The 14,696-nt window shown below is 40.1% G+C and overlaps 1 protein-coding gene and 1 non-coding gene across 2 annotated transcripts; both read right to left on the minus strand.

Moving 5' to 3' along the window:
- Positions 1-3,613: 3,613 nt before the first annotated feature.
- On the minus strand, positions 3,614-7,666 carry LOC112870656 (cyclin-dependent kinase 4 inhibitor B). The gene is made up of 2 exons (XM_025933783.2): positions 7,122-7,666; positions 3,614-4,873 (listed from the first exon to the last, which is right to left on the minus strand). The coding sequence occupies exons 1-2, from the start codon at positions 7,275-7,277 to the stop codon at positions 4,613-4,615; spliced, it is 417 nt and encodes a 138-aa protein (XP_025789568.1). The 5' UTR covers positions 7,278-7,666; the 3' UTR covers positions 3,614-4,612.
- A 6,695-nt stretch (positions 7,667-14,361) lies between these two features.
- Positions 14,362-14,480, minus strand: LOC112851547 (5S ribosomal RNA). The gene has a single exon (XR_003222774.1). It is a non-coding gene; the product is annotated as a 5S ribosomal RNA (ribosomal RNA).
- Between the last annotated feature and the right edge of the window lie 216 nt (positions 14,481-14,696).

The following is a 14,696-nucleotide window of genomic DNA, read 5'->3' on the forward strand; positions in this document are numbered from 1 at the left end:
CATACCCACAGGTACTGAAGGTCTCATGGAGGGATGTGGGTGGGGGTGGGGGGCCTCTGAGTGGGAAGGGGATTCATAGGTGTTTGGGGTTCCTTTGTAAACTTTCACTGTAATGTACATGGCTGTGAGATAGCACGTTATCTTCACACATCTCTAATGGTTTTTTTTTTCCCCAGTAAAATCTTTGGTTTATATTTATTTCAAACTTCAAATGAGTAAATCAGAGTTGGCTGCTCAGTTTTGATGTACATGTTGATTTATATTACTGTGCCTAATATGTAATCCATGCTAGTTACATAGTATTTCATTAGCTGCACTGGTTTTGAAGGAAATTTGTGGTAAAATTAGTAATGGGATTATAAATATATAAATTAGGTAACTACGTATAGTATACATTATACCTATATTATACATAATTGTATAATTAAATATAAATTACCATATCTAAACCATAAATATAAAGTTACCATATCTAAAAGTAATTTTTTTCCTTATGCAAGGAGTGATATTAAAATCTTCTGAGTGGGGGATTCAAGAGGCAAGAAAGGAGCTATCCCATTTGTAGTAGCTGAACTTGAGAAAGTTTTATAGAAAATCAGGGTAGTAGGGAATGAGCAGATTCGAATTATTTTAGGCCTGAGAATATTTCACAAATCCCATAAATATGTAGACCATGTAAGTTTGTTTTGGTTTGATTTGATGAATTCTGTTGAGTTATTGACCCTCCTTCCACAAAACACCACCAAGCTGCTCCTCGTTTTTCTTTTGTTGCTTTCCTCTTCTCTGTCCTCCTGACAGAGTACTGACACGAACTCTGAGGCTGACATGTACATATTTAGGTGATACAGAAGGTCTTCCCTAACCAGATGGTTTCTGCTACCACCCAGACAAAATTTAAGGATTCCAGTAGAAACAAATGAGAAAGTACAGACACTTAGAAATGGGTCTGTAAAATCCATGACACCTGTTTACAGAGTTACGTATCTCCTGTTGACTATGTATTTTAGCATTTTCTTCCCTTTGCACTTTGATATCCCCAACCTTCTCTCTTTCTCTCTCTTTTTTTCTTCTAAACTAAGCTCTACAGTCCAACAAAGAGTTGGGCTTGAACTCACAACACCAAGATCAAGACCCTCAAATAAAGACTCGCATACTCTACCCACTAAGCCCGCTAGGTACTCCAGCCCAACTTTTTCTCTTGGTTCTAACTCCTACACCACCCCATTCTAGGTCAGAATCCCTTCTTATATGCTCCCTTTAAAACTGCTTTTTCTTTCAGAACATTTGTATTAGTTTGTCTACCTACTTCAGCATTACTTTATAAATCTATTGGGTCTACTTGCTTATCTCACTTTAAGAAACCAATCCGTCTCGTGACTCCAGGTGGCATAAGAGAAATGCAAACAGCAACAGGAAAAATGAGAAGTAAAATGAAGTGAGAAAGACCTTAATGCTAAACTATTGATTTTGCAAAGCATCCTTTCTGTTCCTACTTCTCACAAATTTGTCGTGTCGTTTTTCAACTAACTGGTGGAGGTGGTGCTTATAAACAGTTTTTTCCTTCCCAGGGCTCCAGAATTTTAAAACATGTTGTTCCTCTCTATTCTTCTACGTAATCCTTCCTGGATTCATACTATGGCACAATTATTACTAATAAAATATAAGACACCACTACAGTCAGGTGTGAGACAAATTCGTAAAGGGTAAAACTTTAGTGATGGTAGGGAACTTAGGAGTAATCTGGTCCAATTCCCACCTTTTAAAGATGAGGGAAATTGAGGCTCATCAAAGTTATATGACTCAGTACATCATGTAGTTGAAGAACCAATACTGGGACCCTGGTCTTCTATTTTCCAGTCAGGCCCTAACTTCTCTTTCCTTCATCCTCTCCTGCTTCCCTGGCATTATAAATAGAACAGGAAAAGATCATGGAAAGTTTTGTGAAAAACTGTTCTTGCTCCAACTAATTTTTAAAATTAAAATTTTAGGGGTGCCTGGGTAGCTCAGTTGGTTAAGCACCTGATTTTCGGCTCAGTTCATGATCTCACAGTTTGTGAGTTCCAGCCCTGCGTTAGGCTCTGTGCTGACAGCTCAGAGCCTGGAGCCTGCTCCGGATTCTGTGTCTCCCTCTCTATTTGTCCCTCCCCAGCTTGCACTCTGTCTCCCTCTCTCAACAATAAACATTGAACAAATTTTAAACAAAATTTTTATTTTCTTACATACGTTCTGTCATCTATGATCTCCATGTCCATATCTATTTGTAGCTTAGTAATTGGACACTGTGAAATTATACCAAGCCAAAAATTATTCAGGTTTTCACAAAAGAACTCAATAGGTTGTTAGTAATGAAAACTTAGTAAGTACTGTATGTCAGAATTTGGTTATGATTAGCTGCTGACATATACATGAAAGCAGATCTCTTGTATTTTTAAGATATTTATTTAATTACTTACTTAAGTAATCTTTGCATTTAAGTAATCCCTACAGTGTGGGGCTCGAATTCAGGACCTCTAGATTAAGTCACGTGCTTTACCAACTGAGCCAGCTGGGAGCCCCAGACCTTTTGTATTTTAGATGACACTGACTTTTGCATTTTCTTCAGAAGGCAGTCCATAGAAGTGCTTCTTTTGATGATTTCTGTTCTTTTTCAGATCACTAATTCTACTTTTCTTTTGGTAGAGTGGCAATGTCTTGAACATTGGAAAAATTATACCCTATTATAAAAATAATCAATATTTCTCTGTCTTGTTCTCATCTGGGAAATGGTACCTATCTCTCAGGTTTAAGTATTAAATTCACAAATGTATTTTAAAGCATGTCTGGCCTAAGGTATGTGTCGATAAGTGCTTACATATTATTTCCAGTAAGAAATGCTCTGATTCTCAACTACCTTTCCCCAGTAATATATTCATCTGAGGCATAAAGAATTGATGGGGAAGTAAAGATTTTTTAGTCAGTTCAAAGAAACCCCTTCCTTTGGTCTCCCAAGTTAGTATTTTTTTCCTCTTTTTCTCTCATACACACACACCATGTATAAATCTTTTCCTAGTATGGGTAGCAGGGTTTTTTTTTTTTTTAAATGAATTGTTGTTGGTATCATTTATCAATAATCATTACAAAGAGTGAGGGAAATGACCGTCTTTGAGTCTTTAACATTTCTCAGGAGTTAGTGGTAAATCCATGATCATACATTTTTAAAACAAATTAGCCAGACCTTGGAGTCCAATCTATTGCTTTTTTTTTCTTTATTAAAGTATTGAAGGATCAGTTGTTCCAATGCTGTAATGAATCAAGCAGCACTGGAAATTAAATCCCAAAAGCAGTGCCCCTTTAGTTTGTTCAGCGGATATTAAGACATTCCGTGAGCCATCATCATACATTTTCAACAGTTTGATACCCAGTTTACTCTTTCAGCAGCCCTCTGGGAAATACCCCGTGATAATTTACTGGGTGGGTGCATCGGTTTTCTAAAAGACATTTGGAATATTTCATAGTTTGACCCCCGAGACACTCTAGTAAAGTAACCGGTCAGAAAACTTAAAGAAATAAATAGGTTATGGATAAATGGGTCTAGGCTTTGGCAGCGTGCCAAGGTTTCATTTAAAAGCTGCAGTTCTTCACTTCTTTACCAAGGAGTTACTTTCTTCCTTAAAGCCTCCCCGGTAAGTTAAGAACACCCCGAAAGTTAAAAACATCTCCAAATCTTTTCCAACTTCCGGGGGGGGGGCGTGTATCCCGTCGTACACAGATGAAGCAAATGGTTAATGGAGGTGGTTGCCCTCCCTGCAATCCACCACTTCATCCGGATCGCTGACTTCTGGGAACTCCCGAAGAGTCTCCCCTCCTCTGAGGAATACACGGCAGGCTACAGCCCTCTTCCGAGAGCCGTTCTGAGTCATCTTGGCTCAGGGATTTTCGAACCTGTGGGAAAATTCACCGCGCTCTCGCGTCCTCCGGTCCCTGGCGGTGGAGTTCGGCGCATGTCTGCGGGGCTTCCGGGAAGCAGCGCTTCGCAGGTGAGTGCTTTGCAGCGCAACACACAGCGTGGAAAGCCTTGGGCACCTGGTGGCGCCCAGGTCTGCGGTCCTCCTCGTGTCCTCCGTCTCCTCGGCCTTCCGGTTTCCCCTCCAGCCTCCGGGGGCCCAACGCCTTACAGTAGGGGCTTCCGGGGCGCTCCCTTAAGGTCAGAGGGGCGAACGGATCACCCGCCCCCAACTCACATGCCAGTGGCCGCCGCCTGCCCCTCTTGCCACCAGCGTCTTTCCTGTGAAGTTTCGCAGGCACCTCGGGTCATTAGAGACTCTACAGGCCACTTTTTTGCCAGAAAAGCCTGAAAAGTCAACAACACCGGGGGGCTTCACGTTCAGCTCCTAAATCTCTGGGAAGTCCGCTTGCTTCACGGTGAGCGTGAAGACCGGATCCAGAGAAAAAGAAAAAGGAAAAAAAAAATTTTATTCACGGTCTGCTTCTCCTCCCCCACGGTGAGTCAAGGCTCCTGGAAGGCTTTCAGGCTTTGCGCCGCTCCATGTTCGTAGCCTTCCTTGAACTAAGTTGGGCGTGGGGCACAGGGGAGAAAAGAAATGTCCTGGTGGGCGGCTGGCTGGACCGGCCATCAATCTCCCGCGGCTGCGCGCAGGTACCGGGCGATATCGCGGTGGCCCCGCTCCTCAGCCAGGTCCACGGGCAGGCGGCCCCAGGCATCGCGCACATCCAGCCGCGCCCCGGCTCGGTGCAGCACCACCAGCGTGTCCAGGAACCCCTCCCGGGCGGCGTCGTGCACAGGTCGGGTGAGGGTGGCGGGATCCGCGCAGTTGGGGTCCGCGCCGTGGAGCAGCAGCAGCTCGGCCACGCGGGCGCTGCCCATCATCATGACCTGTCGGAGAGAGCAGAGTGGTCAGGGCGGCAGCGGGAGCAGCGACACGCAGGCCTGGCCACCAGAGGTAGAACCATTTCAAAGAAATACCTATTCATGAAGTTTCTCACTAACGCAAAGGGGCTAGGAGCCTCGAGACCGTCTGGTTACGCTTCATTGGCTGATGCACTCACCGCCCCCCACCCCCCCTGTCCCGTTTTACACTTACTTTACTCAGCCCTGCTTGAGTTCCATTTCATTCTCCAAACAAGGGGAGACAAGAAAGAGCTGATAATAAAGCACTAATCCTCGTTGTGCAGAAAAAGAAAAAAATCTTGATTTTCGTTGGAACATGGGAATCTAGTTTGTTAAATGATTTATGGGCAGAGTTAAGTTTAAAAGCCTTTAAAGTCTTAAATTATTTCCCTTGATGTCTTTCCTACCTCAGCCATAATCCACCTCTACAAATATTTATTAGGCAGTCAGCTGATATTTTTAAGAGTTAGAGTCATGCTTTAGAGGAGAAATAGGTTGTTTAGTTCTCATAGTAAATCCCTTGTCAGAGTTTTTACTTTTCACTGGCCTGCATGTCTGTTGTCATAAACTGAATATGGTCTGATAATTTGGGTCAAATTGGAGATAGAGGGGAAAAAGAAAATAAGATGATGAAAACAAGTTTTTTTTTTTTAACAAATGATTTACCAGTTTTAATATTTTTAAGTTGGTGTTACAGGTAAGGGATAAAGTTTAAGGGTAATATATTTAATGTAACATAAGCATGTAAAATAAACACTGTATTTACATTGTACAGGATTTTATAATGTAATAGGATTTTATAATGTTAGATGGTAAATAATTTGCTATATAAAAAAGAGCTTGGATGTTAGTCAAATCAGAGCAATGCATAACTTAGAAAAAAGATGTTTTAGAGCAGTAATCCTGTAGCAGCCATTTGTGTATATGTACATTATGCAAGCATTTACTTTCTTGTAATTAACAATAAAAGTTTTTGATAATTAAATATCCAAAACGGAGTTACTTGTTCTTGCCAGTTCATGTATTTTAAAATGTACCATGTAACTGAAAGATAGCATACTACTTTTTTGTTTCATGAATATTAGAAGCATCCATTTCCTCCCTTAAAAACCATGATATGTTATCATTATCACTATTAATGTAAGGTATTTCATACATAGAAGGAAAAAAGGGTTTTTTGTTATCTCAGAAAATGGTGAATTAAAACTATAATTAAAATCTTTTTACAATTATTAATATTATTTGAAGTCTAAGAACTACTTTACAAGATTTTTGCTGCTTCTTAGAACACTTTTCCAAGAATGCAAAAGGAATGGACACGTATTTCCTTTAAAAATCTATACAGTTAACAAGACTCCTTAATAATAGTTTGGTTCTAGAATGTGACATTGAGATGAATACTAATTGTGACCATTATAGTCAACAATAAAGCACAAGATATTGGATTTTAAAGGAATGAAAAAATACATATGTACTCATTAAAGCGAGATTAATAAACATATTGAACAAAAGAACTTTATCAACGAAGAGGCTAATTATTCATGTAGAATCTCTGCCATTTAAAAAGGACCTAACAGTTGCTATAAGCATGCTTTTGTAATCCAATCATTTTGTATGATAATTAAGCAAAAATCCATAAAAGCATTTTTTTCTTATGTAATATTCAAGAGACACTTCTAACATAAAAGGAATTAAATACTTTGATCGAGGAATCCTGGCTCATCTCTTTGTATTCAGTTTGCCTCTATGAAAAAAAAATACAAAGAATTTTATATCACAACCTAGAAGTTCACGGTGAATTTTTTCATGTAATGTGATTCTGCATGATTCCTCAAATTTAATCCGGACTGTGTAACTTGTAATTTAATTATCATTCAAAGTTGATAGATATTTGTTTAAAGACAGACAAGACAAAAGTTTTTCTCCCCAAATAACCTCTCCTTTTCTTCCCAATTGAATCTATCCGTTGTATCTGTGATCATGAGACGGAAGAGAGACTATTGACATTTTTTCCACCACTAAAAAGAAAACCAAACTGAAGTAATGTTTTTTTTCCAATCCCGTTCTTTAGGATCTTTGGGGCGGGAGAACCTGTTTTACACCTAGGCTCCACACCTCCAGGAAGAGAGAAAAAGGGACGTCGGTGAAGATCTCGGTCCCAGTCGCGTCCCACGGAGGCCGCTCCCCTGCACTCCTGCGCCCCCTGCCGGCGAGGCCCCAGGGCCCCAGCTACCTGGATTGGGCGCCTTCCGAAGCGGTTGACTCCGTTCGGATCCGCACCGGCTTCCAAGAGCTGCTGCACAGTGTCCACTTGCCCCCGCGCGGAGGCGTTGGCCAGGCCCGCGCCGTCGCCGCCACCACGGAGCATGCCCTTGTCCTCCTCGCGCATTTCGCAGTCCACAGACGCAGACTGGCCCGGATAATCCACCACTGGCTGTGAGCTTCGCCACACTCCTCCCTTCTTCCCCACCTCGCCCTGGCGCGCTCACCCCTACGTGGGAGAGCTCAGGTTAGCTTCAGCTCTCTTTCACCGCCCTCCTGTGGCTTAGGCGGCCCGTGCAATGGCCGAGCCACTCGTGGCTAAACCGGGCTTTTCCCAGCTCGCTCCCGGGAAAAAGCGCCTCGCTTGGTCGCAGTGGTCCGGCTAGGTAGAGAGCCTGCAAGGGAATGAGTCCGTTTCCAGCTGGGCGGCCGGACAGGGTATTCCCCACCCCCTTAGGCTCCGCCCCCTGTCCGTCTGGCCGGGCCGGGCAAGTCCCCACTTTGCAGGCTGCGAGGCCCGGCCCTCGGATGACGTTACAGCCGACGAGGTAGGGGCGGGGCGCGGGAGGAGGGCGGTGTTGGGAAGCCAGCCCAGACTCTGCTGGGACGCATGCGCCAGACAGGAAGCGCGCAGAGCCTGTTGTCCTGCTCGCCGAGTGTCCTGCAAGGCCTTAACTAAGGTTTGGAAAAGTTGAATCCATGCACTCAGCTCCTAATCCCCTTCCTCCAGCAGGCGGAGCAGAGGATTTCTATTCCTCAGTCCCGTGCCAGCTGCTTTCACTTTGGGGACGTTAGCCGCTCCTTGTATAATTGAATGGCTGGCTGAGAGAAAGGCATTTAAAATAACTCTGTCTCTCCCAAGATTTCTGAAAGTGACAGCTTTGCACCTGTCATGCAGGTTAAATTCACCCCCAGGCAGTACTTGAACTTCACTAGCTTTTCATCTTGCATCAACCTTAGCAATTTTCTTTTGGGTGTGTCTTCCTATTTGAATCAGTCAAAAATCAGTTACAGTGAAAAATCCTGAGAATCCTGTTTTGAATGTGACTTTTATTCTTTTCATATTTGAATAATAGATACACAGCTCCAAAAAACAAACCTAGTTTGAGATTGACAATGGCAAACTGGTGCACGTGAGACATTTAAAAAATATAAATATATATTTTAAGAATCTGAAATTCCAGTTTCATGATATTTGAACAGTATTATTTTTGTTTGCATGCTTACCTATTTAAACCCACTTCGCAAGTATTTGATTTTTATTTATCCTGAGTAATAAAGGAAATTTATGCAGTAATAATGAAACATAATAAAACAGGGGTGTGGTGCTGGGCCTGTCATTAAACAGGCTGAACCTGTCATTAAATCCTCTTCTGAAGATTTAAAGGCCAGTTGCTTTTCTTTTCTTCCCAATCTTCCTAGGTGAGTTTGAATTAACATATGCATTGCTCTGAAGATTTAAGAAATGACAGCTGATGTTTGATTGAAATAGGAAGAGAACCACAAGTTATGTATCTGTTGTCTGAAAGTTTTGGTGAGGAACCACATTACACTGAGCTTCTCTTAACATGGAACAGTTCTCATTTACAAGATCATTTATTGGTTCATAGTGCAGAGGAAGGCAGTTTTTAAGGGAAGGCAATTGCTTGCTTACTCACAAATGAGTTTGTTTCACATGTTTCTTCTAGCATTCCTTAGCTTGGACTCCCTTCCCCCCAGTCCGTTGTAGACTAAAGAAGAGCTCTTTAAAGTTAGGGGAGCCCATGGAAGTGGTGGTTAGGGATGGAGATCTACTGATTGAGACAGAGTTGAAATCCACCTGGATAGGGAAGAGAAGGAAGGCAGTATTAATAACCATTTTTTCTCTCTCTTATCCAACCTCCATCTCTTAGTTTTCTTTCTTAATTTTCCTATATTTTCCTCTTATTTGAACCTCCACACTTACCTGAAAAAGAAAATTCCTTTTATTTGTTGATGGTGGCTCCATTCCTTGGCCCGGCCAGAGGAATAGAAGTCTATTTCTGGATGAAAAGAATAGATGAGCTTTTTTTTCTCCAGTCTTTGGGGCCAGTCCCCACCCACAGTGTACTGGGGATTGCAGATATGTAGGTAGAATGGGAGAGGGAAGAGGAAATATGGACAGTGGGAAGTCAGAGTTTTTTGGTAGTCACTCTGAGGGGCTGAGTCATCAGACTCATATAGGTGGATGCAGTAGCAAATGTCTTTATCAGAATATCTTCATCATAGTATCTTCATCAGAATAGCCTGGCTACCCTGAAATTTAGTGCACAGCGAAAGGTAACAAGGCAGGTTGCTTTTAAAGGAGTGTTGTTCAGATATTTCTTCTAATGGGTCCAGTAATTAAATTAGTTCAACGAAATTTAGCTCCAGCATATCCTATATTCTAGGAGTCCACAACTGAGTAAGATATGGGTGCTAGATTTTAAGAAAGTCTCCCTGGTGTCACTCAAAACGAATAGAGAGTTTCAATTTAATGTGATAACTTTACTGTGGATGTACCTATAGGATATTTTGGGAGTAAGAAGGGGGGAACTTGACTCAAGATGGAGATGCAGGGGATTTCCTAGAGGCGTCGCCAGATGAAGAGCCTTTAGAGAATGCATCATTAATTGTTTCTTGTGTTCTAGCTTTGAGCTTTGGGTTTCTCTGAAACTCAACAAAAAGGGTAGAAAAAGATAGCATGAACCAATTTTTGAGCCACCTTCTTAAGTGGTAAGCATGGCCAAAGTGTCTGAAAAATAAAAACTATTTGGAGTTGATAAAGAGATTGGAGAAAATTGTTTTTAGTTGTAGGGGACATAGATAAAGAGTGGCAAGATAGGGAAAAAGCCAGTTAGCGGAATGAGTAAGAATCTTCAGCGAGGCAGCTAATGTGAGAGATTCACCACGTAAGTTGACAGGAAAAGAATTTGGGCGGGGGAAATGTTGCCAGCGTTACATACGATTGCTAGCACCACGGACAGCGCTTTCCTAGTAAGCGTGTGTGGGTGGTCCTAACCCACTCCAGACTGAGAATTGCTGAGAAAGCTTCACACATGATCTTTCAAACCCTTTTTCTCTCCTGAAATTCAAAGAAAGCCACATGGAAACTCAATGAGCTTCTTTACGAAACATCTTTACAATGAACTGCTCGATCTGGTTTCCAAATACTACTGGATTATCTAATATTCTCTATGTAAAGAACATTAAATATCCTCTATATTTAAAAGAAGAGAGATCACACCTCAATGTCTACCCTGTTCCAAGTGCTTTACAAGCATTATTTCATTTAACTCTTGTAACACCCCTATGCAAAATGCATTAGTTTCTCAATTTTACAGACAAGACCAAAGATTCAGAGAAAGTAACTTGCATACTAACTAAGCATTTTTGGAGGTAGGGTCTGACCTGTGTGGCTTCAGTGCCTCTATCCATAACACTACATAGTGTTTTTAGCAGCTGTCATGGTAGGCTTAACTGGGGAAAAAATGCAATTAACTGGATTATAATTATTTTCCAGTCTACATTGTGTTTTCCAAATGGCTCACCTCACAGCACACCCTTAATAGACTTCAAAGATGACATTTCACACGTAATACAATAGCACATTTGTCTTGGACAATAGGGTGAGATAATGAAACATTTTACCTCTCCCTGAAACCTAGCTGTCTCTAGGATGAAACACAACCTATTGTTAATGCTTTAAACACATTTAAGAGATGAAGTGGATGGGAACATAGTGGGCAGCTGAAACTTAGAATTGTCACAGCTATGCCATTTAATAGGGTGGATAGTTTATAAGTGAGAAAAGAGAGGAAGTAAATGGTAAACTGACATAGAATTTCGGAGGTAAATAGAAGGGAATGAATAAATAGAATCAGTTTCAAAATAATAAATAATGCAAATGTCTAGTGACAATGTTTATATTCTAGTTGGTGAAACTGTATATGAACTCACTATGAAGGTGTGAATAGAATCGGTTGAATGACCAAGAGAGATAATGACATAACTTTGCATATGGTTGGATCCATGGTTTCTAAGTGGAGAGAGAGGGAATTAAAAATCATTTTGGGGACTTTTTCAAACTATATATGACCCACCTCCCATCAGGAGGCTTGATTCTCTCCATTTCATCAGTTGAGATGTATGTTTCAGGATTCATAGGGTATCTCTTTCTATATTCCCATATATATTTCTTAACTTTTATTGAACAGTGGATATTTTAGCATCTGTATGAATTTTCCAAGGCTGCCATAGAAAAGTACCACAGACTAGTTGGCTTAAACAATAGAAATTTATTTTGGTTTTGGTTTCTCACAGTTTTGGTTTCTCCTGAGGCCTGTCTCCTTGCCTTGCAGGTGGTCACATTCCTGCTGCCTTTTCACATAGGCATCCTGTGTGCATGTAAGCTCCTGGTAATCTCTTGTGTATCCAAATTCCCTCTTCTTATAAAGACACCAGTCAGATTGGATTAGAACCTACCCCAAAAGTCTCATTTTAACTTAATCACTTCTTTAAATGCCCTATCTTCTAGTATAGTCACAGTCTGAGATAGTGGGGGTTAAAGATTTAACATGTGAATTTTGGAGAGACACAATTCAGTCCATAATGGAATCTTTCCCAGTTTTTACACATATCATTTCTGTTAATAATGTATTTATTTGAATAAGGATGAAAATAATATCAACACATTGAAATTTGTTGATATTGATACCAGTCTCTTTTATCTCTGTTTATTTTTTATTTATTTCTTAATTATTTTATTTTTTAAAATGTTTATTTATTTATTTTGAGAGGGGGGTGGGAAGGACAGAGAGAGAGAGAGAGAGAGAGAGAGAGAGAGAGAGAGAGAATCCCAAGCAGGCTCTGTGCTGTCAGTGCAGACCCTGATGCAGGGCTTGATCTCATGATCTCTTGAATAGTGACATCATGACCTGAGGTGAAATTAAGGGTTGGATGCTTAACTGACTGAGCCACCCAGGAACCCAAAGATTTTATTTTTAAATAATCTCTACACCCAACATGGGGTCAAACTCACAACCCAGAGATCAAAAGTCTCATGCTCTAACTTACTGACTGAGCCAGTCAGGCACCCCAACTTGTGTCTCTTTTAATCTGTAGATTCTCTTCTTTATTCCTTTTATTCTTTTCAATTTATTTGTTGCAGGAATTGGATTGCTAGTTCTGTAGTTTTCTGTAGTCTGAACTTTGCAGAATGCTTCTTCATGGTGGCATTTAACATTTTTCTCTGTCACCTGTATTTTTTGTAATTTATTATTTAGCTCTAGAGTCTGGATGTGATTCAGGTTTGATATTTTGGCAAAAATACTTTATAAGTATTATAAACTTCTACCAAAAGGCATATAATCTGCTTCTTTGTCTATGATTATAGCAGCCATTGATAATTATTTCTATAATATATTATTTCCTTAGGGCTTGCAAAATGGTGGCATTCTAATTCAACCATCCCTTCTTCATTTACTAGCTGAAAAATTTCTGTAAAGAGAAAGCTTTGTTATCTACCTGTTTGCCCTCAGGTACATATACAAAAGACAGGCTGAGTACTTTATTTTCAAATTTACTTATAAGTTTTAAAAATAATGATTTGAGCTTCAGCATCTTCCAAAGGTGACTGATGATTTTTGAATTATTGTAAACTTGTGGATTTGAACTTAATTGATGTATTTTAATGCACTATAACTATCATTCCCGTTGTGTTGATTATTCCATTCATCTGCTAGCCACTCAGCAAATATTTTTTGAACACCTGTTATGTGCCAGGCATTCTTCTAGACCCTTAAGATGCATCAGTGACAAAACAGTAAAAGACACCTGTCTTCATGGCTCTTACATTGTAGCATGGGTGGCCATTTCTGTTGTAAAGTTAATCACATTATAGACATATCACTTAAAAGAGTGCTTCATATTTTTATACTACATCATCAAACATACAAGGTCTGGCTTATAAGAAATCAATACCCATATTACATTGAGACTTCTAAAATAATTTTTGTTATGTGAATGAATCAATGATAAAACCATTTCCTTAACAATCATAAACTGACTGCAAAGTGATTGTTCATCTCAGAGAAACCTTTGCAGAGTTAAAATAAAAGTTTCAAGAACTAGGCTTTGGTACTAAAATAAGGCACATTACATTTAGATTTTTAATTTTGCCATTCCCATACTAAGTGCATACTCATAATTCAATGCTGAAAAGCTAGATATGGTTATAAACCAAGGCATAGTTGAAATGAAAGTTTAGAAAGATTATCATAAGCCAAAATTTAGTATCATTATGATGGCGGCTTTAGGATTTTAGTGTTGACACCCTAGTCTCAAGTTGTATTTAATGTGGTTACAAACCTAGGCAGTGTTGAAATGAAAGTTTCAAAACAAATTAAAGAGTTAGGAAAAACATAATCAATATAAATGCATTGTAATGTTAATATTCCATGATTCAAATGAGCAAAAAGTTGCTTTTTGTTACAACATGGATAGTAGATAGTCTGAGTATAGAAAGTAATATTTCCTATATGGGACCTATATGCAATTCTATTGAATCATACTTACTGCTTAGTGAGCTATAAGCCTAGCAATCAGTTTTCTCAAAATAGATTTTTTAAGTCTATTTTTCTAGATCTAAAGATGTAAAGCTCAAAGCTCTTCTTGAAAGAGAATTAAACATTTCAGTTACCTTCATCACCTGGAATACATGGTTTCAGCCAAAACTTACATGTCACTTGGAAAAAAGCAAAAGTGAGGTATTGTCTTCTTTTGAGGAGAGACTGTGCAGTTAAACAGCTTACTGGGTGTTTAGAGTCCATGCGCTTCTTCTTTGTGTATAGCATTGTCCTTGGCTGGGAGGTCATACCGGAAGTGGTGAGTGACACATCTCTGCCTGGGAAGGAGCCCTTCCTTATCTTTTTGTTTGCTCCTCTGCCCCTGGGAATGAGTGGGGTGAGAGTTTGGGCCAGTAGGTAGTTGGTTCTCTTATTCTGTTTAGTGTGTGTTTAGTGTCTGGGTGTTTGGCACAAGGTGACTCATTCTCTGACCTTGTTTTGAATGCTCTGGTGTGGACGTATTTTCCCATGCTCCAGAAAAAAATTTTGCAGTGCACAAATGTAAAAGTGTAAGAAGTAGAAAAGGGTGAAGTATGGGCATAGTGAGAAGTTCAGTCCTTTTATTTATTTATTTATTTATTTTTTTAAAGCCTACAGCACCCGGTATTCCCAGGCGGTCTCCCATCCAAGTACTAACCAGGCCCGACCCTGCTTAGCTTCCGAGATCAGACGAGATCGGGCGCGTTCAGGGTGGTATGGCCGTAGACAGTTCAGTCCTTTTAAACTTTACTGGCGGAGTAACATTAACATGGGCTTTGGAGTTAGGTAAAACTGAGTTTAAATTCTAGCTCTGTTAACTTTCCAGCTGAGTGATTTTGGCCAAGTTATTTAACCTCTTTAGGCTTCAGTTTCCTTATTTATAAGCTATAACACAACCTTCCTCATAGGAGAAGTATTAATTGGAAATATATATATATATATAT

The sequence above is a fragment of the Puma concolor genome, chromosome D4 (assembly GCF_028749965.1).
Source record: "Puma concolor isolate L17-30 chromosome D4, mPumCon1.1.hap2, whole genome shotgun sequence".
Taxonomy (NCBI): domain Eukaryota; kingdom Metazoa; phylum Chordata; class Mammalia; order Carnivora; family Felidae; genus Puma; species Puma concolor.